The sequence below is a fragment of the Haematobia irritans genome, chromosome 1 (genome assembly GCF_050003625.1).
Source record: "Haematobia irritans isolate KBUSLIRL chromosome 1, ASM5000362v1, whole genome shotgun sequence".
Classification (NCBI taxonomy): Eukaryota; Metazoa; Arthropoda; class Insecta; order Diptera; family Muscidae; genus Haematobia; species Haematobia irritans.
This window is the reverse complement of record NC_134397.1, coordinates 258805114-258831308: the sequence shown is the minus strand read 5'-3', so window position 1 is coordinate 258831308 and position 26195 is coordinate 258805114. Positions and strand designations below refer to the sequence as shown.

General features: G+C 24.0%; 1 protein-coding gene across 7 annotated transcripts in view; it reads left to right on the top strand.

Moving 5' to 3' along the window:
* LOC142221004 (ubiquitin carboxyl-terminal hydrolase 12/46 homolog) overlaps positions 1 to 26195 on the top strand; it is a 345234-nt gene that overhangs the window by 275418 nt on the left and 43621 nt on the right. For 4 of the 7 annotated variants that reach the window (XM_075290508.1, XM_075290493.1, XM_075290500.1 and 1 more), the window contains exon 2: positions 24385 to 25800. The exons of the other annotated variants lie outside the window; for them this stretch is intronic. In XM_075290508.1, the coding sequence (XP_075146623.1) occupies positions 24984 to 25800 (817 nt within the window). In that variant the 5' untranslated portion in view covers positions 24385 to 24983. The remainder of the gene's footprint in view (positions 1 to 24384; positions 25801 to 26195) is intronic. 7 annotated transcript variants of the gene reach the window in all.

The window sequence follows — 26195 nt, the reverse complement described above, 5'->3', positions numbered from 1 at the left end:
GAAATTGGAAATCTAGAGGTATTTTCGGGTCATAAAGAGGTGTGCCGAAAACGGTGAGTATCGGTCCATATTTTAGTATAGCCCCCATAAGAACGATCTCCCGATTTAACTCCTTGGGTTTCTAGAAACCGTAGTTTTTATCTGATTTGCCTGAAATTGTAAATATTCTGGTATTTTAGGCTCACAAAAACGTGTATCGGATTAAGTTTTTATCGGTCCATTTGGTAATGCCTCCATATAGATCGACTTCACTTCTTGAGGGTGTAGAAGGCGCACTGATCATGAAAATTGCTTGAAACTCTATGTAAAATTTACTTCTACAGATTTAAGATTTCAAATCAAGACGTTATTTTATAATTTTCTTGCACACTTACAAGAGATGTTAACGATTCCTCTAAAACTCGAACAAAAATGGTTCTTATAAATCCAGAATCTGATATAGTCCTCATAGGTGAAATCCTTAAATTTATCTTCGGGAAGTGTCCTCTAGTCCTCAATCCCTCCTGACATTTCAAAGGAAACCCTAATATTTGGTTCATGGTGGTGGGTATTTAAGATTCGGCCCGGCCGAACTTACTGCTGTATATACTTGTTCTTGTTTATTATGGTAAACATTGTTAAGCATTCATGCAAAACGCATAAATTTCTTTCAAGCGTTGAAGACCCTAAAAGACAACCATCTTCGATGACAAAACTGTAAACCTTTCATCTCATAAATAGACTATCGATTTTGATTTTAATTTGGATGGAATTTATGATATTATGATAAATTTCTTTAAATTTAAAAACAAAATTTTAAATTTTTTAAAATAAAATTAATAATTCAAAAATAATAAAATTTTATTAAGAAATAAGAAAATTAATCATCAAAAGGAACTAATTTCCTAAAGAGAAAACCCGTTGACCTCTATCTAAAAATGTTGCTTAGATTTTTTTATGAAACTCAAAATTATTTTGTAATATAAAATTTCCGTCAGTCACATGTTTCGTTTAGGTATTCAACACACAAAAAAAAAATCTGATTCAATCACGAAATTAATTGATCCAATTAATTTTTTAATTGAAATGTCTTCAATCACGAAAATTATAGTATCAATCACAGTTTTAATTGGGCATAGAAAAAATTCTTGATTAAAAAATTAATTGATGTCATTAGCAATTTTCAATTAATTTTTTAATTGATTCAATTAAATATTTAATTGATTTTGAATGCAAACCCCAAATAATTTTTTATTTAAAAAGGTAACGATTTTCAATTACTTTCTGGCTTAGAGTTTTTATTCGGATTAAGAAATGTTCATCACTTTTTTTAAATGACTTAGTCTTCCGAATTTGATTAAAAAGTTAATTGGATCAATTAATTTTTTAATTTAAAATTTTAAAATTTTCAATCATTGACTTAATTAACTTAATGTTTCCATCTTGATTAAAAAGTTAATTGTATCAATTAATTTATTAATTGAAAAAACATTCAACTTCAATTAACTTTTTAATTGGAAATATTTTGGTGATATTTTTTTCTGTGAATGTCACAGCAAACAATTTGAAAGTTCTTCCTAAGCCATTATTTTTAATGTACGTCCAAAAATTTTCTTCTAGAGATGTACTTTATTTTCACTTCTCTTCTTTTGATGTTATATAAAGGGTGATTCTTTTGAGGTTAGGATTTTCATGCATTAGTATTTGACAGATCACGTGGGATTTCAGACATGGTGTCAAAGAGAAAGATGCTCAGTATGCTTTGACATTTCATCATGAATAGACTTATTAACGAGCAACGCTTGCAAATCATTGAATTTTATTACCAAAATCAGTGGCAGAAAATCCGCTTTTTTATCGACAAATTTTGTTCAGCGATGAGGCTCATTTCTGGTTGAATGGCTACGTAAATAAGCAAAATTGCCGCATTTGGAGTGAAGAGCAACCAGAAGCCGTTCAAGAACTGCCCATGCATCCCGAAAAATGCACTATTTGGTGTGGTTTGTACGCTGGTGGAATCATTGGACCGTATTTTTTCAAAGATGCTGTTGGACGCAACGTTACGGTGAATGGCGATCGCTATCGTTCGATGCTAACAAACTTTTTGTTGCCAAAAATGGAAGAACTGAACTTGGTTGACATGCGGTTTCAACAAGATGGCGCTACATGCCACACAGCTCGCGATTCTATGGCCATTTTGAGGGAAAACTTCGGAGAACAATTCATCTCAAGAAATGGACCGGTAAGTTGGCCACCAAGATCATGCGATTTGACGCCTTTAGACTATTTTTTGTGGGGCTACGTCAAGTCTAAAGTCTACAGAAATAAGCCAGCAACTATTCCAGCTTTGGAAGACAACATTTCCGAAGAAATTCGGGCTATTCCGGCCGAAATGCTCGAAAAAGTTGCCCAAAATTGGACTTTCCGAATGGACCACCTAAGACGCAGCCGCGGTCAACATTTAAATGAAATTATCTTCAAAAAGTAAATGTCATGGACCAATCTAACGTTTCAAATAAAGAACCGATGAGATTTTGCAAATTTTAGGCGTTTCTTTTAAAAAAAAAGTTATCAAGCTCTTAACAAATCACCCTTTATAAAAATCCTTTACACAGTTTTCTCAATAAATTATTTTTGTTTAATTTTATACGGCGTAAATAATATGAAGAATATTTCCAAAAAAAGAAAGAAAAATATTTGAAAAGTTAACCGAAAAGAATATTTTGATTACTTTATTCGCTACGCCTTTTTATTGGGGCATTCGATCCAATCCTGGATGTTTGATTTTCCTGGGTCACTATCAGGAAGCTCGTCAACAAGTCAAGTTTAGTTTGCTTCGCCTGAAGAATTAACCATCAAAAGGAACTATTCTTCTAAAGAGATTTTTAATTTTAAAATAGGCACATATTTGGCTCAAAATCAATACCAAACTCTTTTAGGTTTAGGTCAAAAACTTTGGATTAAATTTTTTTTGAGTGCACGAGAAATTCCCTTTTATCCATTTTTCCTCAATAAGGTAAAAACCACTTTCGATTCGACAGTTGTAAAATTTATACAATGAATGGTATCACATTAATGATGTCTGGTGTTATTGTAGAACCTCAAATTTACATGCCCATTAAGATAGTTAAGAATAAAAATAATTTCATTATGTGGATTAATTTTTTGCTCTATTTTATATGCAAAAATATTTGCAATTTACATTTGAATATTCTTTATGTTTTTTTTATATGTAGCGAACATCATCTCCTTATTACGAAATAATTACGTCAATTATTATAGACCCATAAAACTTAACAATAATTTTCCTTTCTTTTATCAAGTGAAAGTGATGTTTTATGATGTTTTTGTCTCTTGTACAGAGAATTTTAAGATGGATTATGTGGGTGTATCTTTAAGGTCGTCAGCGTCTTCGTGTTTTTTTGCCATCTCTATGGATGTTTTATTGCCAAGTTCATTGAGTAGAATGGCCTATTGGGAATTGGCTTGTTTGGATGTTAGGATGTATGTGTGTGTGAGTTCCTCCTGAGATAATGTCATTGAAAGTTCTGGTGTTGCTTGACAGTTTTTGCTTACGTTGCAAACAAGAAATTACGTTCTCTTAAGTGTCAGGCTAGTATATACATATATCTACAGAGATTAGTATGTAAATACTAGTGTGTGTTAGTATTTTTGTAAGTACTCATAATCAATATTAGATACAAGTAAATGTATGGCTATTTAGTGAAGTGGGAAAGAGAAAATTTAATATGAATGAAAAAAGAATGTGGCTACAATTCAAAGCCACGTGTTACACTGATAGTAATGAATCAAAAAAAAAAAAATCAGCTACATTGAAAATAAATTTTAATTAGAATATTCATAATACTCTCCCAAAAAAAGAACCTTCTGGAGCACTAAAGCTAATTGATCTCTATTTTTGTTCTCAGAATTTTTATATTTTGAGAAATTTTCCTTGACCAAAATAATTTTTTGCGTACCCAAAATTTGAGAAAGGGAAAACAGTTATACACAAATGAAGCATAAGGATTTCCTAAATACATTTTCAAAATTTTGAGTTTCAATTTGTTCCTTCCTACGAAATTTTCTATAAAAAGTAAAAAAAAAAACATTTACTTTTTTTCCTGAATTTGTCAAAAATAGTTCAACATTTCTTGAAATTTGTAGATTTCATCACAAAAACTTCTATCGTATGGCGCTAAATACATTTTTGAAATTTTGAGTACAAATTTCTTCCTTCCTTCAAACTACGAAATTTTCTTTGAAAAGTAAAAAACATTTACGTCTAGTAAATTTTCCTGAATTTGTAAATAAAATATTTACTTATTTTTGTGATATAAGCGATTGTCCGCTTATATCACAGTTTAGTTAAAATGTTCTACAATTAACCAAAATATTCCTTCTTGGTTGATTCACAATTTGTTGAGGGTACTTACTTTAATATCGAGAATACTAACGAATTTCTCTAAATTATTTCTAAAAAATTAAAAATTGATGCTAAAATCATTACTAGAACTCGACCGAAGCATCGGCTTCAGCATTCGGCCAAAAGTCAATAATCGGCCACGAATCGGCCTTCGGCGTCAGGAGGCCGATTAAACGAAGCCCAAACTTTTTGAATAATTTATTTCATATTGAATTGTCCAAGTGTTGAATGTGTCTCAGTCAAAACACCCAGTACAAATAAAACGTAAAAACAAATTTATAAAAAAATTCTACTTTGTCATTATAATATAAAACTATTCGAGTAAATTACCTTATATTGTTGTATTTATGCAATTGTTGAAAAAATATTCTAATATTGAACTAAAACACAGCAAATTTCTTTAATTTCAAATTTGAGGAAAATAATTGGCTTCGGCCGATTATTACTTTTTTTTCGAACATCGGCTTCGGCTCCGGCCAAAAAAATCGCTTCGGTCGAGCTTTAATACCTACTCCCAAACACGGTTGCAACTCGTTTACCATTACATTTGAAATAAAATTTACCAAAAAACTCCCAATAAAAAACTTTATTTTGAAGTTTTTCATTTCTAGAGAACATTTTTTCAAAAAAATTTTTTTTCCTATAAAATAAATTTGATCAACATTTTATACCTAAAAAAATTTTGGAAAATTTTATTCCTAAAGAAAATTTTGACAAAATTCTATTCCTACAGAAAATTTTGCCAAAATATTATTTCTAGAAAAAAAAATGTTAACATTTTATTTCTAGAAAAAATATTGTCAAAACTTTATCCTATATAAAATTTTGTCAAAATTTTATACCTACACAAAATTTAGTCAAAATTTTATACCTATACAAAATTTTGTCAACTTAATTCAATAAAATATTATGTCAAAATTGTATCCTATAGAAAATAAAAAAATTATTTTGAAGTTTTTTATTTCCAGAGAAAATTTTGTCAAATTTTATTCTATAGAATATTATGTCAAAATTTTATTTTTATAAATTTTTTTGTCAAAATGTTATTTCTATAGAAAATGTTGTCAAAATTTTATTTCTATAGAAAATGTTGTCAAAATTTTATTTCTCTAGAAAATGTTGTCAAAATTTTATTTCTATAGAAAATGTTGTCAACATTTTATTTCTATAGAAAATTTTGTCAAAATATTATTTCTAGAAAAAAATTGTCAACATTTTATTTCTAGAAAAAATATTGTCAACATTTTATCCCACATAAAATTTTGTCAAAATTTTATACCTACACAAAATTTTGTCAAAATTTTATACCTATACAAAATTTTGTCAAAATTTTATACCTATACAAAATCTTGTCAAAACTTTATTCAATAAAATATTATGTCAAAATTTTATCCTATAGAAAATAAAAAAAAAATATTTTGAAGTTTTTATTTCTATCGAAAATTTTTTCAAAATTTTATTTTTATATATTTTGTTAAAATTTTATTTCTATAGAAAATTTTGTTAAAATTTTATTTCTATAGAAAATTTTGTCAAAATTTTATTTTTATAGAAAATTTTGCCAAAATTTTATTTTTATAGAAAATTTTGTCAAATTTTTTTTTTTATAGAAAATTTTGTCCAAATTTTGTTTCTATAGAAAATGTTGTCAAATTTTTTTTTATAGAAAATTTTGTCAAAATTTTATTTTTATAGAAAATTTTGCTAAAATTTTATTTTTATAGAAAATTTTGTCAAAATTTTATTTCTATTGAAAATTTTGTTAAAATTTTATTTCTATAGAAAATTTTGTCAAAATTTTCTTTTTATAGAAAATTTTTGTCAAAATGTTATTTCTATAGAAAATCTTGTCAACATTTTATTTCTATAGAAAATGTTGTCAAAATTTTATTTCTATGGAAAATGTTGTCAAAATTTTATTTCTCTAGAAAATGTTGTCAAAATTTTATTTCTATAGAAAATTTTGTCAACATTTTATTTCTATAGAAAATTTTGTCAAAATGTTATTTCTAGAAAAAAAATTGTCAACATTTTATTTCTCGAAAAAATATTGTCAACATTTTATCCTACATAAAATTTTGTCAAAATTTTATACCTACACAAAATTTTGTCAAAATTTTATACCTATACAAAATCTTGTCAAAACTTTATTCAATAAAATATTATGTCAAAATTTTATCCTATAGAAAATAAAAAAAAAATATTTTGAAGTTTTTATTTCTATAGAAAATTTTGTCAAAATTTTATTTTTATAGAAAATTTTGCTAAAATTTTATTTTTATAGAAAATTTTGTCAAAATTTTATTTCTAAAAAAAAAATTTGTCAAAATTTTATTTCTATAAAAAATTTTGTCAAAATTTTATTTTTATAGAAAATTATGTCAAATTTTTGTTTTTATAGAAAATTTAGTCAAAATTTTATTTTTATAGAAAATTATGTCAAATTTTTGTTTTTATAGAAAATTTAGTCAAAATTTTATTTTTATAGAATATTTTGTCAACATTTTATTTCTATGGAAAATATTGTCAAAATTTTATTTCTATGGTAAATATTATAAAAATTTTATTTCTATAAAAATTTTTGCCAAAATTTTATTCCTAAAGAAAATCTTGTCAAAATTCTATTCCTAGAAAAAATTTTGTCAGAATGTTATTTCTAAAGAAAATTTTGTCAAAATGTTATTTCTAAAGAAAATTTTGTCAAAATTCTATTCCTGTAGAAAGTTTTGTCAAAATTTTATTTCTATAGAAAATTTTGTCAAAATTTTATTTCTATAAAAAATTTTGTCAAAATTTTATTTCTATAAATTTTTTTGTCAAAATTTTTTTTCTATAAAAAATTTTGTCAAAATTTTATTTTTATAGAAAATTTTGTCAAAATTTTGTTTTTATTGAATATTTTGTCAAAATTTTATTTTTATAGAATATTTTGTCAACATTTTATTTCTATGGAAAATATTGTCAAAATTTTATTTCTATGGTAAATATTATCAAAATTTTATTTCTATAAAAATTTTTGGCAAAATTTTATTCCTAAAGAAAATCTTGTCAAAATTCTATTCCTAGAGAAAATTTTGTCAAAATTTTATTTCTATAAAAATTTTTGGCAAAATTATATTCCTAAAGAAAATCTTGTCAAAATTTTATTTCTATAGAAAATTTTGTCAAAATTTTATTTTTATAGAAAATTTTGCCAAAATTTTATTTATATAGAAAATTTTGTCAGAATTTCATTTCTATAGAAAATTGTGTCAAAATTTTATTTTTATAGAAAATTTTGTCAAAATTTTATTTTTATAGAAAATTTTGTCAAAATTTTATTTTTATAGAATATTTTGTCAACATTTTATTTCTATAGAAAATTTTGTCAAAATTTTATTTCTATTGTCAACATTTTATTTCTATAGAAAATTTTGTCAAAATTTTATTTCTATAGAAAATGTTGTCCATTTTTTTTGATAGAAAATTTTTTCAAAATTTGATTTCTATTGAAAATTTTGTCAAAATTTGATTTCTATAGAAAATTTTGTCAAAATTTTATTCCTGGAGAAAGTTGTACCAAAATTTTAAAAAATATGTCAAGAATTCTAAAATTTTTGGGTAGAATTCGACCAACTATGGCAACCGTTCTCCCAATGCGTTTACAATACAAATTTGAAAATGTAGTTTACCTCTAATGAATCAATTTTTGTTGTATAAATTTTACTATATTTTACCAACTTCTAACTTTACTTTTGCATTACCGCATATTTCATGTTTAATCGAATATCAGAAAAAGTCCTTATCGGTACTCGAAATGGAAAATTTATAGCTTTTCCGCATTGCTTAGTTTTTACTCTCACACCCTATAAATCTGTAATCTTATAATTGGCCACTTGCCAAAAGAAATGCCAGTAAACAAGGCAACTTATCCTTAACCCAACACCTCTTGGTTAGTCTGATATAGGGATATTGGTAGATATCCTTGAATTGTTTTTTTTTTTTTGTTTTGTTCCTGGCTACCGAACTAAAGTCGTAAATTTTATTATTACCAAAGCACTCCACCGATTTTTTTTTTGTCTTCCTTATATCCACAATCCCCTTTTAACAAACCTTGGCAAAGGCCATCATTCGCAAACAAAGAAAGAAGCCAATGTACCACAGAGTTATCCTATGATTACACTCGATTTAGATGAAGTGAGAATGAAGGTTTTTTGTGGGGAGAGGAAAATAAGAACAAAGACTTGTACTCTAAACCCTACTAAACACTGAGAGTAGAGTACAATTTTATCCATGGCTCTAGTAACTCTTTGCATTGAAATGCTTTCATTTAAAGATGGGTGTTTTGTGATGTTGCAAATTCTTTAAACCCATGTTACACAATGTAATTCTCTCTTTGTTCAGATTATAGACATGAATGTGTGAGTGTCTGGGCATACCAAGAACACCTGCCAAATCCTGTGCGTATACTTAACGTGGAGTAGCTTATTGGTATAGAGGGAACTATATGTGAATATATATGAATGGGCTGCATGTATGTTGTTGTTGCTATGTCTCTCTCTCTCTGTTTACATTAAGCTTACATTCTCACACATGATTTCTGGATTTTATCTAGAAAGTTTATCACTCCCACTCGCACACACACATTAAAATGGCTTTCATACACACATTTAAATGTTATATGTTTAACAATTGTTATTTGAAAATGAGCAGATGAAAATATAAAAAAAACAGCGTCAAAACAAACATTTTTCACCATTAATTTTTTAGCAGGGTAATATGACGCCATTTCTTCAATGCGAGAAAACCGAATGGTCCATGGAAATCATTGTAGAAAAAATATAAACCAAGGCGAAAAATGTTCATAGACAAAATGAATAGAGAAAATTTGTTTTTATAAGAACATTTTTTTAATGGAATAAAAATCCAATTATCAGCTTCCAAAACTCCCAATCTCTCTCGAGTGTTATCTTGGTTTTCTTTAGAATTATCTGGATAATGCAGCTAGAATCACATTAAAATGCACTAAAGTCCTTATTAGTTTCCAAAAAATTAAAGTATTCATTTTCATTGGAAAACCTTGTAAACTTCAATATCCTTCTTTAAAACTCTAAAACATGTTACATCCCAATAAGAAATATAGCTACCATTTTAGTTGAGACCACCCACACTTAAGTTCTTGTAATAAATATTACTCTTGAATTTTTGCCACATGCCTTGTCGTTAGGAAAAAATTCTCTTCTTTTTTCTAAACTCCTAGGATGAGGTAATTCTATATTCTACTATTGCCAGTAGATACTTTCCCTTTCATTCTGTAAATCGTTACTGATTTGGGCTGTTCCTCCAACGTAGATAAAGTTTAAACATCGGTATGTCTGGCATTTGGTATTTATCATGCAATAGCTGTTCCTGTTCCTTTTACTGGCAACCAGATTGTAAATGCCATCTCCACATCAAGTCCTTTAGTTAATGTGGTTGTTTAAAAAAAAAAATCATGAGCTGATGGGAAGATGGAGAAAAATGCGCATTTTCCTGTTTTATTATATGGACAAATTAGTCTTTCTTGTCTGGTAGATATATACTTTTCACTTTCTCCCTTTGTGTTTCATTTCTCTAGAAAACACTTGGGGGATTTGGGGAATTGAATTAGGGTATAATTTATAAAATTATACATGTGCATAGTTTGCTGAATAAAAAATGTATTACATTATTAAATATTTAAATACAAAAACAATTTAATATAAAATACATTTTAATAAAAGAAATAAAATTTCCCAAAAATTTTCTATTGGAAAAAAATTTGAGAAAATTATCCAGTGGTAAATAAATAGCGGCTAAATTTTTATAGAAATACAATGGTACAAACATTTTCTATTATTTTTTTTTTCTTGAAAATTTTATTATTTTATTTCTAAAAATACAATTATGACAAATTTTTTTTCTGTGAAAGCATGCAAGGAAGTTTTACAAGTCAAGCAGGGCTGACAATTTTATACCCTAAGTCTAGAGAAATAAAAGTTTGCTAATTTTGTCGAAAAATAAAATTATGAAAATTTTTTTCTGTGGAAGCAAGCAAGGAAGTTTTAAAGTCGAACAGGGCTGACCATTTTATACCCTATGTGTAAAGACATGTGGACAAATTTTGGCAAACTTCTATATATTCTCAATTTTAAATTTGGTTGGACTAAATTTCCTACTTGAATTTTGATCATAAAAGGTGTTCACAGCCACAAAGACACAGAAATTAGTAAATCTACTCAGGATGTTGTCCTGAGACTATATTCGAAAGCCACTATATATCTATTTGCGTATAACTGTATAAATTATAATAAAATCTTGACAATTTTTTTTTTATAAAAAGACTGTTCTAAATAAAATTTCTATAAAAAAATTAGCAATATTTTCTTTTAGGAACAAAACAATTAACAAATTTTTCAATATAAATAAAATTTTCTATAAAAACAAAATTTTAACAAAATTTTCTAAAAAATAAAATTTTAGCAAAATAAAAAAATTAAACACTCCTGAAATTTTAACAAAATTTTCTATATAAAAAAAAACTAAAAATTTTTCTTAAAAATAATACCTGAACAAAAAAATTTATATAAATAAAATTTTAACAAATATAAATAAAATTAAAAAAAAATAAAATATTAACAAAAATTTCCAAAAAAAAATACAATTTCAAACAAACATTTTCTATATAAAAAAATTTCTATACTCCTGAAATTTTAACAAAATTTTTGGGCAAAAAAAAATTAAACAAAATATTCTATAATATTAAAATTAAAAAAAAACAAATCGATAAAAATAAAATTTTAACAAAATTTTCTATATAAAAAAACTTACAAAATTTGCTTAAAAATAATACTTACACAAAAATTTCTATATAAATAAAATTTTAACAAAATGTTCTATGAAAATAAAATATTAACAAAAATTTGTAAAAAATAAAATTTTTACTAAATTTTCTATAAAAATACAATTTTAACAAAACTTTTTAAAAAACTAAAAATTTAAATAAATTTTCTATAAAAATAAAATTTTAGCCAAATATTCCATAAAATTTAAATTTTATTTTTTTTTTTAATATAAAAATACAATTAAAGAAATTTGCGGGAAGCTTTCTGAAAATAGGGAAACCTAACTTGGCAGAAAGTTACAGGGCACTTTCTATTATTAAAGTGAGGAGAGAAGTCATTGCTAATGACTTCTGGGTAGGCGCGTAAACTTCAGCGAATAGAATTTTACTACAATTGCTTAGAATTGGCGAAGCAAATAATTGCCTTTGCAGGTTCAAATAAAAAAAGTAAGGAAACCAAGTTAGATTTGTAGTAATACCTTTATTGAACCTTTGATGCGATGCTGCTACTTCAGCTGACGTTGACAAAAGAGGTAGATGGATATTTTATTCTTCTAATGAACTACAACAATTATGAGGAATATTTAGAAATGAAATTAATGACAATTATAAATTATGCCAAATTCTTAATATAATAGCCACAGATGGATACACAGTTTTGTTATTTAATATAGAATGTTGTTAAACTAGTTTTAACAACAATTTTAAACAAACATTTTCTATATAAAAAAATATAACAAAATTTTCTATACTCCTGAAATTTTAACAAAATTTCTGTGTAAAAAATTTTAACAAAATATTCTATAATAATAAAATTTAAATAAAATTTTCAATAAAAATAAAAATTTTAATAACAAAAGGAAAAATTACAAAATTACTCAAACAAATTTTATTTAAAAAAATAATGAAAATTTATAAAATATTAATTTATAAAATAAATATTTTTATATAATAAAAATATATAAAAATACTTTAACGAAATGTCATATAAAACTAAAATTTATAATTTAATTTATAAATTAAATTAATTAAATTATTCTATGAAAATAAAATTAAAAAAAAAATAAAAATAAAATTTAACAAAAAAATTCTATTAAAATAAAAAAAAAATGTAAAAATTGTTATAGAAATATAATTTTCTAAGGTACATATGTGGAAATATTTTCAATATTCTATTTTATTTTTTTCAACTACCTTCCCATCATGTGGCATTGAAAACATTTACAGTTTATGCTTTGCATAATTCATAAAAACAAATTGAAATTTTAACAAAATTTCTGTGTAAAAAAATTTTAATAAAATATTCTATAATAATAAAATTTAAATACAATTTTCGATAAAAATAAAATTTTAACAAAATTTTCTATATAAAAAAAACTAACAAAATTATCTTAAAAAAATACTTAAACAAAAATTTCTATATATATATAAAATTTTAACAAAATGTTCTATAAAAATAAAATATTAATAAAAATTTCTAAAAAAAAAAAAATAAAATTTTGACTAAATTTTCTATTAAAATACAATTTTTTTTTTTTTTTAATTAAATAATAAAAATTTATAAAATATAAATTTATAAAATAAATATTTTTATATAATAAAAATATATAAAAATAATACTTTAACAAAATGTCATATGAAACTAAAATTTATAATTTAATTTACAAATTAAATTTATTTAATTGTTCTATGAAAATAAAATGAAAAATAAAATTTAACAAAATTCTATTAAAACAAAATTTTAACAATATTTCTACAAAGTAGGATTTGTCAAAATTGTTATAGAAAAATAATTGTCTAAGAATGTGGAAATATTTTCAATATTTTAAAAAATAATAAATATGTATAAAATATAAATTTATAAAATAAATATTTTTATATAATAAAAATATATAAAAATAATACTTTAACAAAATGTCATATAACACTAAAATTTATAATTTAATTTATAAATTAAATTAATTAAATTGTTCTATGAAAATAAAATTAAGAAAAAAATAAAAATACAATTTAACAAAAAAAATTATATTAAAATAAAATTTTAACAATATTTCTATAACGAAGGATTTGTCAAAATTGTTATAGAAATATAATTTTCTAAGGTACATATGTGGAAATATTTTCAATATTCTATTTTTTTCAACAACCTTCCCATGTGGCATTGAAAACATTTACAGTTTATGCTTTGCATGACTCATAAAAACAAATTGAAATTTTAACAAAATTTCTGTGTAAAAAAATTTTAACGAAATATTCTATAATAAAATTTAAATAAAATGTTCGATAAAAACAAAATTTTAACAAAATTTTCTATAAAAAAAGAAAACTAACAAAATTTTCTTAAAAATAATACTTAAACAAAAATTTCTATATAAATAAAATTTTAACAAAATGTTCTATAAAAATAAAATATTAACAAAAATTTCTAAAAAAAAAATAAAATTTTGACTGAATTTTCTATAAAAATACAATTTAAATTTTTTTTAAATTAAATTTTACCAAAATTTTCTATAAAAATAAAATTTTTAATAACAAAAGGAAAAATTACAAAATTACTCAAAAAATTTTATTTTAAAAAATAATAAAAATTTATAAAATATAAATTTATAAAATAAATATTTTTATATAATAAAAATATATAAAAATAATACTTTAACAAAATGTCATATAAAACTAAAATTTATAATTTAATTTTTAAATTAAATTAATTAAATTGTTCTATGAAAATAAAATTAAAAAAAAAAAAATAAATAAAAATACAATTTAACAACATTCTATTAAAACAAAATGTTAACAATATTTCTATAACGAAGGATTTGTCAAAATTGTTATAGAAAAATAATAGTCTAAGTATGTAGAAAAATAATAGTCTAAGTATGTGGAAATATTTTCAATATTCTATTTTTTTATTTCAACTACCTTCCCATCATGTGGCATTGAAAACATGTATAGTTTATGCTTTGAATGACTCATAAAAACAAGTTGTGTTAGGTTGTGGTAGCCACTTGCAAAAGAATATTTGCGATTGTTTACAATAAGATATAATTTATTTAAATTTATTATTTACAAGATGTGGGATTTTTGTTGGTTGCCAAAATAAAAACATTCGTGTTTCCGGCCATTTGTTGCTGAAGACGTCTTCATAGTCTGCAAATGAAAACTACAATATGTTTTGTAATTAAATTTGGGATGTTAAGGTCAACTCCGCCATAGAAAATTGTAAGCAATACAATGTAAAATAAATACTTTTTAATTTTTAAAATTTTAATTTCAAAAATGGAATTTGTTTAAATTGTTAACCCACTTTCATATGGAATCTTTAGACCTTCACTTGTTTGTTTTTTCCCTTCGGTTAAAAAATTGGAATTCGAAATTTTTAATTAAAAAAGTAATTCTATGATTTATTTTTGTTTGATAAAAAAATATTTTTTGATTATCTTTTCAAATTAAAATCAAAATTCGCTATAATGCCAAAACATTGTAATAAATCATCAGCATCATGATGTCATCATGTAGAAATTTTTGTGCAACAACCTCTTAAGCATTGTTTGTCACCCCCATTTCATTATAGCCTATATAGTGTATGGTTTTCATCATATGGCAAATGGATCAGCAGGACAAGTCTCATTAAAAATAATACCTGCCCAGACACTGCCAAGTATTTATATGCATATATATCTAGTATATTTTTCTATATGTATATTAAAAATAATGATATATTTTATTATACAATTCAATATAGAAAGAATGTCCCATTCCCTCACCATAAACAAAATACACTTTTAGGTATTTGACAGAAAAATCGCTGAATGATTTTTTTCATATAAAACAAGATCACATATATAAGTAAAACGAAATCTGAAAATAATGGGCGAGACTCGTGTTGTAGCGTTTAATATTTTTTTTACATTTTTGAAAATCTCCTGATGTCTAGTTTTCTTGAAATAATAAACTTGAACTGATCTATTTATGTTTATACATCTGTTTGGAAAAATATTTGAGCAGATTTATATATATCTTTTTTTTTTAATTTTTGCTTATGTTGTTCTTAGCGAAGAAACGATTTTTTTGGGCGGGATAATGATGACATATATTTACGTTGAAGTGTGTCAATTTAAATGAATATGGATTCTTTTAATTGTGGGGGATTTAAGAAAAAAATTCGAATATTTATTTATGATTTTTTACGATTAAATGAAAATTGTAACTTTAAACAAAATATTGCAAATATTTTAATTCATTCTATAGAATAGAATTTTTGTAAAAAATGTATTTCTTTAGAAAAGATTTTGAAAAAAATTATCTACATAGAAAATTTTTTGTAAAATTTTAATTCTATCCAAACTTTTTGCTAATTTGTATTTCTATAGAAAATGTTTTGCTAAATTTTATTTCTAAAGAAAATGTAGTAGTAAAAATTCGTGGAAGTTTGTGGATATTTTATTTCTATTTATTTTGTGGAAATTGTATTTCTATGGAAAATTTCATCGAAATTTTATTTGTTTTTTATTGTTGGTTTGTACTTCAATCATATTTGTTGTTTTGATCTCAGCTTTAAAACCATTGCGTTGACTTAACTACAAGAGTAGCTTAACCAACAGAGAAAAATAATGTTAGTCAAATTTATTTGGGCAAAGCCCTATAGACTGCAATATGGTTGGATGGACGCACGTTTCGGAATTACCACATTCCTCATCAGCATCCTCTATTGCAGCAAATCTATCAACCAAGTATCAGAATAAATTCGGGTAGTTCACTAAACCAAGAACCTTCCGAAAAAAGTTTTATGATAGTTGGCCTCTGCCTAAAAAAATCTTTGTACAAACATCTCTTTTTTCCTTTTTTATTTCTATAGAAAATTGCAGTTATTTATTTTAGAACATTTTTGAAAAATTTTATATTTTATATAAAAATGTTGCACAAATTTTTATATAAAATTTGTGCAAAATTATGGAATCGTAAATGTGGCGGATTTGATTCGAAATTAGAATATTTATGATAGTATGAAAATATATTTTTTCACAATATATTGTACAAATTTTAATTATTTAGAATTTTTTTGTAAACTTTTTTTTTATATCAAAAATGTTGTAATATTTTATTTCTGTGGAAATAAATTTTAGCAACTAATGCTAAATTTTATTTCTATAGAAAAAGTCGTTGAATTTTTGTTTCTATAAAACATTTCAATTATTTTTATAGAACATTTTATGGAATATTTTTGCAAGATTTTATTTCTATAGAAAATTTTTGGATTTTTTTTATATATAAAATTGTTGTAAAACTTTATTTCTATATAAAATTTTTGCAAAATATAATTTGTATATATAAACAATATTTTCTGTAAAAATGTTTCATAACATTTTCAATGAAAATACAATTTTACAAAGTATTCCATAAAAATAAATTTAAAACAAAAAAAAATCTAAAAAACAAACATAAATATACAATTCTAAAGGAAAATACAATTTTAAAAAATTTTCTAAAAAAAAATTGAAATTTTAACAAAATTTTTTATAAAATAAATTAGATAATTTTCTATAAAATAAAATTTTAACAAAATTTTCTATAAAAATATAATTTAAAAAAATTTCCTATATAAATGTATAAATAAAATAATACTTAAACAAAATGTTCTATAAAAATATTTATACCCTTCACCACTACTGTGGTACAGGGTATAATAAGTTTGTGCATTTGTATGTAACGCCAAGAAGGAGTAATCATAGACCAACCTTTTAGTATACGGATCGGCTTAGAATTAAATTCTGAGTCGATTTAGCGATGTCCGTCTGTCTGTCCGTCTGTCTATCTGTTGATGTATTTTTGTGTGCAAAGTACATCTCGCAGTTTTAGTCCGATTGTCCTAAAATTTGGTACAGGGTCCTGTTTCGGCTCAAAGACGATCCCTATTGATTTTGGAAAAAATCGGTTCAGATTTAGATATAGCTGCCATATATATTTTTCACCGATCTGGTCATAATTGGCGTGTATATCAACCGATCTCCCTCAAATTCCGTACATCCGAATATTTTATGAGTCTCGAAAAACTTGCAAAATATCAGCAAAATCGGTTCAGATTTAGATGTAGCTCCCATATATAGCTTTCGCCCGATTTACACTCATATGACCACAGAGGCCAATTTTTAACTCCGATTTAGTTGAAATTTTACACAGGGAGTAGAATTAGCGTTGTAGCCATGCGTGCCAAATTTGGTTGAAATCGGTTCAGATTTAGATATATCTCCCATATATACCTTTCGCCCGATTTACACTCATATGACCACAGAGGCCAATTTTTAACTCCGATTTAGTTGAAATTTTGCACAGGGAGTAGAATTAGCATTGTTACTATGCGTGCCAAATTTGGTTGAAATCGGTTCAGATTTGGATATATCTCCCATATATAGCTTTCGCCCGATTTACACTCATATGACCACAGAGGCCAATTTTTAACTCCGATTTAGTTGAAATTTTGCACAGGGAGTAGAATTAGCATTGTAGCTATGCGTGCCAAATTTGGTTGAAATCGGTTCAGATTTATATATATCTCCCATATATAGCTTTCGCCCGATTTACACTCATATGTCCACAGAGGCCAATTTTTAACTCCGATTTAGTTGAAATTTTGTACAGGGAGTAGAATTAGCATTGTTGCTATGCGTGCCAAATTTGGTTGAAATCGGTTCAGATTTAGATATATCTCCCATATATAGCTTTCGCCCGATTTACACTCATATGTCCACAGAGGCCAATTTTTAACTCCGATTTAGTTGAAATTTTGCACAGGGAGGAGAATAAGCATTGTTTCTATGCGTGCCAAATTTGGTTGAAATCGGTTCAGATTTAGATATAGCTCCCATATATATGTTTTTCTGATTTCGACAAAAATGGTCAAAATACCAACATTTTCCTTGTAAAATCGCCACTGCTTAGTCGAAAGGTTGTAAAAATGACTCTAATTTTCCTAAACTTCTAATACATATGTATCGAGCGATAAATCATAAATAAACTTTTTTGAAGTTTCCTTAAAATTGCTTCAGATTTAAACGTTTCCCATATTTTTTTACTAACATTGTGTTCCACCCTAGTGCATTAGCCGACTTAAATTTTGAGTCTATAGATTTTGTAGAATTCAATCAAATTCTTCCAGATCAAGTGATATTTAAATTTATGTATTTGGGACAAACTTTTATATATAGCCCCCAACACATTTGACGGATGGGATATGGTATCGAAAATTTAGATCTACAAAGTGGTGCAGGGTATAATATAGTCGGCCCCGCCCGACTTTAGACTTTCCTTACTGGTTTTTTACTAACATTGTATTCCACCCTAGTGCATTAGCCGACATAAATTTTGAGTCTATAGATTTTGTAGAAGTCTATCAAATTCTGTCCAGATCGAGTGATATTTAAATGTATGTATTTGGGACAAACCTTTATATATAGCCCCCAACACGTTTGACGAATGTGATATAGTATCGAAAATTTAGATCTACTAAGTGGTGCAGGGTATAATATAGTCGGCCCCGCCCGATTTAGACTTTTCTTACTTGTTTTTATATAAAATTGTTGTGAAACTTTATTTCTATATAAAATTTTTGCAAAAATTAATTTGTATCTAAAAACAAAATTTTAACAAAATTTTCTATAAAAATAATACTATAACAAAATATTCTATGAAACTAACATTTTTAATGAAAATAAAATTTTAACAAAGTATTCCATAAAAATAAATTTAAAATAAAAAAATTAACAAAAAAAAAAACAAATATAAAAATACAATTCTAAAGTAAAATAAAATTTTAACAAAATTTCAAAAAAATAAAATAAAATAAATTTTTAACAAACATTTTTATAAAACAAATTAGATAATTTTCCATAAAAATAAGAAAAATGTCTATAAAAATATAATTTAAAAAAGTTTTCTATATAAATAAAATAATACTTTAACAAAATTCTCTATAAAACTAAAATTTTATATTTATTTTGTATATAATATCTTTGCACATTTTTTTTCTATATTTCTATAAAAAATTTTATATTTATTTTGTATATAACATTTTGCAAAATTTTTTTTTATTTACATAGAAAAAGTTTGCAAAATTGTATGCCCACAGAAAATTTTTACAAAATGTTGTTGTATATATTTTCTATAAAAATAATAATTTAACAAAATATTCTATGAAACTAAAAATTTCAATGAAAATAAAAATTTAACAAAGTATTCCATAAAAATAAATTTAAAACAAAAAACAATCTTCAAAAAAATTATAAAAATACACATCTAAACAAAAATAAAATTTACAAAAAAAAAATCTAAAAAAAATAAAATTTAAAAAAAAATTGTAGAACAATAATTTTCTATAAAATTTTTATAAAAATATAATTTTAAAAAATTTTCTATATAAATAAAATAATAATTTAACAAAATGTTCTATAAAACTAAAATTTTATATTTATTTTGTATGTAACATTTTTTGCAAAATTTTTATTTCTATAGTAAATTTTTTGGAAAATGTTATTTCATTTGTTTTCTATTAACTATGTTCCTTAATCTATCTGTCCATAAAGCTCGAAAAATAAATGTATAATTAGTAAAAATGTTATTTCTATAAAAAAACTATTTCTGATTGTATGAACATGTAAATTTTAAACAAAATATTGTAAGAGTTTTATTTAATAAAATTTTTTTTGGAAAATTTTTTTTTCTTTAGAAAAATGTTGTAATATTTGATTTCTATAGAATATATAGAAATTTAATTTCTATAGAAAATGTCGTTGAAATTTTATTTCCATAAACAATTTCAATTATTTTTATACAACATTTTATGGAACATTTTTGCAAAATTTTATTCCTTTAGAAAATTTTTGGAATTTTTTTATGTAAAATTGTTGTAAAACTTTATTCCTATATAAATTTTTTGCAAAATTTTACAAAATTTTCTATAAAAATAATAATTTAACAAAATATTCTATGAAACTAAAATTTTCAATGAAAATAAAATTTTAACAAAATATTCCATAAAAATAAATTTAAAACAAAAAACAATCTTCAAAAAAATTATAAAAATACAAATCTAAAACAAAAATAAAATTTTAACAAAATTTTCTAAAGAAAAAAATAAAATTTTAACAAAATTTTCTACAAAAATATAATTTAAAAAAAATGTCTATATAAAAATATATAAATAAAATTATACTTTAACAAAATGTTCTACAAAACTAAAATTTTATTTTTATTTTGTATATAACATTTTTACAAAAATTTTATTTCTATAAAAAAATGCCTATAGAAAATTTTTACAACATTTTGTACATTTTATACAATTTTTACCAAATTTTCTTATATAAATTTTTTGCAAAATTTTATTTATATAGAAAAAGTTTGCAAAATTTTATTTCACTAGAAAATTTTGTCAAAATTTTTTTGTATAGAAAAATTTTGCAAAATTTTGTTTCTATAGAAAATTTAATCTGATAAGGCTGTTTTTTATTTCTTTAGAAAATTTTTGCAAAAAATTTATTTCTATAGAAAATTTTTGCAAAATTTTATGTGTATAGAAAATTTTTTATAGAAAATGATTAAAATTTTTTATAGAAAATACATAATTTGTTTTTTCTATAGAAATTTTATTGTCGAATTCCAGTAATTTTTTTGCTTTAATCCTTAGCGTGATATGGTTTCATTTTTTTCCACTACTTAAAATGTGATGAGTAAACCCTGCAGAGAAATGTATATTTTCGTTCGAGTTTTTTAAATCCTCTATAAAATGTCAAAGTTAATTTATTGACTAATTTGACTATGAAATTTTAGTGTGTTGTTTTTTTTTATCGTATATTTTGCATACCTCTGCATTCCATTGCAGCTCTTTTTACAATTTCACGTTCTAGATTTTGCGTGTTTGAAGTTTTAGTGTTCTCTGCCTTAGTATTTATTTTATTTAGCATTTAAAAAGTAAAAGAATAATTACATGACCAATCCTTTTGTGTAATTTACAGCCATAAATTTTATTCCATGTATGGGGTCTATGAAGAAGAATCACAAACACATTCCAAAAGAACAGTGCATTTCAATAGAATGTGATAGTTTATTTATTTTTTTTTTCTGAGAAAAAAATCTACATTAAAGGAATATATTAGGTACAATGTTAACAATATTTTTTAAAAATTAAATTATTCAATATAAAATTTAAATATGGGGTTTAAGTTCTAATTTTTTTCAAATATGATCACTACAAAAATATTATGTTCTCCAAATACTTGATGGAATGGTTGAGAATTAATAGGTGTCCTATATAGTTGGTGTTTTTGCTTATATTATTTATTTATAATCATATTTTGTTTATAATAAATAGTATATATGATTGGTAGGAAAAATACTATTTTTGGTGGGGGATAAACATGGTTACTTGTGAACTTTGTTGTCCATTTAGTCATACTCCGATATTCATGTAATTATATTTTTTTTCGTACCAAAAATATTTATGTTTGTGGAGAATATGTATTACTTAGATTTACCATCTATTGTACATCACTTGTACATTTTAGTTCTCACCCATTTTGTGAAGTACTCATGAACAATTTCTAAAATTTATTATTTGCGCTAAATAGACCTCCACCGTCCCCAAAAAAAAAGTAAAACAAGGGAAATAGGAGGCAATCACCAGTGTTGAAGTTAATGAAGAAAGACTTTACATTTGCAACTATAGGGCCAATGAAATAGAAAATAAACAAAAAATAACACGAAAAGGTTAAATTTAATACTAGGTTTCGTTACGGTAGAAGGCTAGGCCATGCCAAACAGGAAATGTTGCCAAAGTGTAAAAGAACAAGTATAATGTATTTGCATCTAGCCTAGAATGCTCTACATTTCTGTTTAGTGTTTGGTTGGAGCAAAATAAAAAATGAAAAAAAAAACTATATGCCATAAATTTTCCAATTTAAAATAGCTGTAAAAAATTCAACAGCCTTAAGCGGTTCGAGTGCAGCTACAAAGCCATAAATATCCAGCCAAAATGGGAAACAATTTCATTTGAATTAAAACAACAACAAAAATATACACAAAGTCAAAATTGAAAATTTAGGAAAACTGCGATGTAATTTGCATATGCTTAGAAATTGAACTAAGAACAACAAATGCATAATAAAACAATGACCCAAGGGAACTTTAAAAATAATTACTTATAGACATATTGAGACTATATACATTGGGTAGTCGAAGAAGTAGTTTTGTTTTATAACGAAAAAATACGAACTAAGTTTCATTTTATAGCTTCTTTCTTTGAAATTATGAAATTGAAATTATACAAACTTACTTTAAAAAAAATGTCAAAATTTTATTTGTATAGAAAACGTTGTCAAAATTTTATTTCTATAGAAAATTCTGTCACAATTTTATTTCTTGGAAAATTTTTGCAAAATTTTATTTCTATAGAAAATTCTGTCACAATTTTATTTCTTGGAAAATTTTTGCAAAATTTTATTTCTATAGAAAATTTTTGCAAAATTTTATTTCTATAAAAAATTTGTCCAAATTGTATTTCTATATATAACTTTTACAAAATTTTTTTCCATAGAATTTTTTTTGCCAAAATTTATTTCTATAGAAAATTTTGTCAAAATTTTATTTCTATAGAAAATTTTATCAAAATTGTATTTCTATAGAAAATTTTGACAAAATTTTATTTCTATAGACAATTTTGTCAAAATTTAATTTCTATAGAAAAGTTTGTCATAATTGCATTTCTATAGAAAATTTTGTCAAAATTTAATTTCGATGGAAAAGTTTGTAAACATTTTATTCCTATAGAAAATTTTGTCAAATTTTTTGTTTCTATGGAAAATTTTGTCAAAATTTAATTTCGATAGAAAATTCAAAATTTTATTTTTTAGAAAATGTTTTCAAAATTTTATTTTTTTTAGACAATTTTGTCAAAATTTTATTTCTATAAAAAGTGTTTGCAAAATTTTATTTCTATAAAAAATTTTTGCAAAATTTTATTTCTATAAAAAATTTTGTTAAAATTTTGTTTCTATAGAAAACTTTGTCAAAATTTTATTTCTATAGAAAATTATGTTACAATTTTATTTCTATAGAATTTTTTTGCAAAATTTTATTTCTATAGAATATTTTTGCAAAATTTTATTTCTATAAAAAATTTTTGCAAAATTTTATTTCTATAAAAAAATTTTATCAAAATTTTATTTCTATAGAAAATTTTGTCAAAATTTTATTTCTACTGAAAATTTTGTCAACATTTTATATCTATAAAAAATTTTTTAAAAATTTTATTTCTATTGAAATTTTTTGACAAAATTTTATTTCTATAGACAATTTTGTCAAAATTTATATTCGATAGAAAAGTTTGTAAAAATTTAATTTCTATAGGAAATTTTGTCAAATTTTTTGTTTCTATAGAAAATTTTGTCAAAATTTAATTTCGATAGAAAATTCAAAATTTATTTTTTTTTAGAAAATTTTGTCAAAATTTTATTTTTTTTAGAAATTTTGTCAAAATTTTATTTTTTTAGAAATTTTGTCCAAATTTTATTTCTATAAAAAATGTTTGCAAAATGCGGTTTAAGTTTAAATGGGTCCATACTTGCTTGGTGTCGTTACAACCCTTGCAATTCTCCCATCGAACATTTGCCATCATAACAGCCTTCTCACGCTGTAAGAGCTTGCAGGTTGTCAGATGCATACAAACAGATTCTTGTTCCCCTGGAATTTGTCTTAAAAAAGGAATTAAAAAAAGAGTTCAATGAATCAAATTTTTAATTAAAGATTTCTTAAAAGTTAATTCAAATTTTAATTGGAAAAATTGTGGTGATATATTTTTTTTTGTGCAACAACGACATCTACGACGTCGATTACTTTTACCCAATACGAATAATATATATATTTTATTAAATATTTTTATGTTTATATTTTTGTAATATCATAATAAATTGTAATTATAATTTTTTATTAATTTATTTTAAAAGTATTATATGTAGATATTTAGATTAAATTAAGTTAAAAATTACGAGATATTAAAAAAATGATTTTAGATTTAGTAAAAACAAAATATTTTATTCGTAATTTCTTTTTCTTATTTAATATTTTTTTTTTTTTTGATTATGTATCACTGCAGTATCTTAAAAAGAATGTGTTGAAAACACAAAGTGTAAGCCAAAAATAATATTGAGCAAAAACAAAAAAAGACTGAATGAATTCAATTAAAAGAATATAATAAATAAACTCAAAGAAAAAAAATCCCCAAAAATAAACTCTTTTTCCACTGGACTACAAAAAAGTGCATAGCAACAAACCTGATGAAAACAACATCCCAATATAACAAGTCTTCCCCCAAAAGAACAAAATAAAAATACGAAATATAAGAAAAATAACTCAAAACTTAGCATTGGTCTTTATAAATCGACAAAAAGAAGAAGAAGAAGACAATACATAAATTTAAAACATCATTTTTGAATCAAATCTAAAAATAACGCACACACAAAAACTGAAATTATAAAAGCTAGAAGCAACACAAATGTGTTAAACCAACAACCACAAAATCTTCCCAAAAAGGAAAATAAAATTTTCAAATAACCAAAACACAAGAATAAATTTCTATGAAAATGTTTACCTAGAAGAATCCTGAAGAAATTTCATGACAACCTTCTTTAAGATTGAACAACACACACACACAGCCGAACAAATTAAACTCTACAGGTGCGAGGCACAAACTAAATGTTGTTAATAATTTTGGCATTTCTTATGAAAATCAGTGACATTTCCAAAATGCACGGCAAACGATATTTGAACAATAATTGCAATGGCAATAACAATTGCAATAGCAACAATAATGTCAATAACAACAGCAACAACAACAACAACAACACGACTAGCATGTCGCATAAACATCATAATTGGCAACATGTTGCCAAAGGCAAAACTGACAATTCCAATTCAAGTAGCACCAGTAGTGGTTGTGATAGTGCCGTCTCTTCGTCATCTTCCAAAGAGAATAGCTATCAAAATAAATCACAACAACAACAACAACAACAACATGTTTCTCTAACACCTCAGCAATTGCAACAGCTACGTCATTATCAACAATTGCAACAACAACAATTACAATTGTTGCATCAACAATTAATCCAAAGAAAACGTTTACAACAACAATTACGTGAGCAAGGAGTTGATGTTAATGCAACATCAAAGGCAGCAATTAAATCAACTGCATCTACGACAGCAGCATTAACATGCAATCAACAATATTTGCGACAAATGCGTATGCAACATGAACTGCAGCAGCACCAGCAGCAACAACATCCGTTGTTTCATGTAAAGCCTCAGCAACAACAACGTTTACAAAAGCCTCAATTGGATAATTATATGTATCAAAATAAAAATATCAACGATATTTTAAATAACAACAACAACAGCGAAGATAATTATCTTCGACAACAGCAACAACAACTACAACATTATAATTACAATGTGAAAAATGGTGGTGTGGGTGATCGTAGTGGTGGTGGTGGTGATGGTGCCCTATTACTAAAAGGTGGGAGATTTTATTATTTATTTATTATTACATTATAGATTTATTTTCTTTTACTTTAAATTCATGAATTCTTCATGAATATAAAATTTTAATGAAGAATTTATGAGTAATTTTTTGGCAATGGTTCTTTTACGAAGAAACTATAAAAATATATTTTCACTGTAAAATAAATTCTATTTTTATACAAACTTTTCCTCGAAATTTTATTTCTATAGAAAATTTCGTCAAAATTTTAGTTCTATAGAAAATTTTCTAGAAATTTTATTTTTATAGAAAATTTTGTCAAAATTTTATTTCTATAGAAAGTTTCGTAATTTTTTTTCCATAGAAAATTTCGTCGAAATTTTGTTTCTATAGAGAATTTTGTCAAAGTTTTATTTCTATAGAAAATTTTA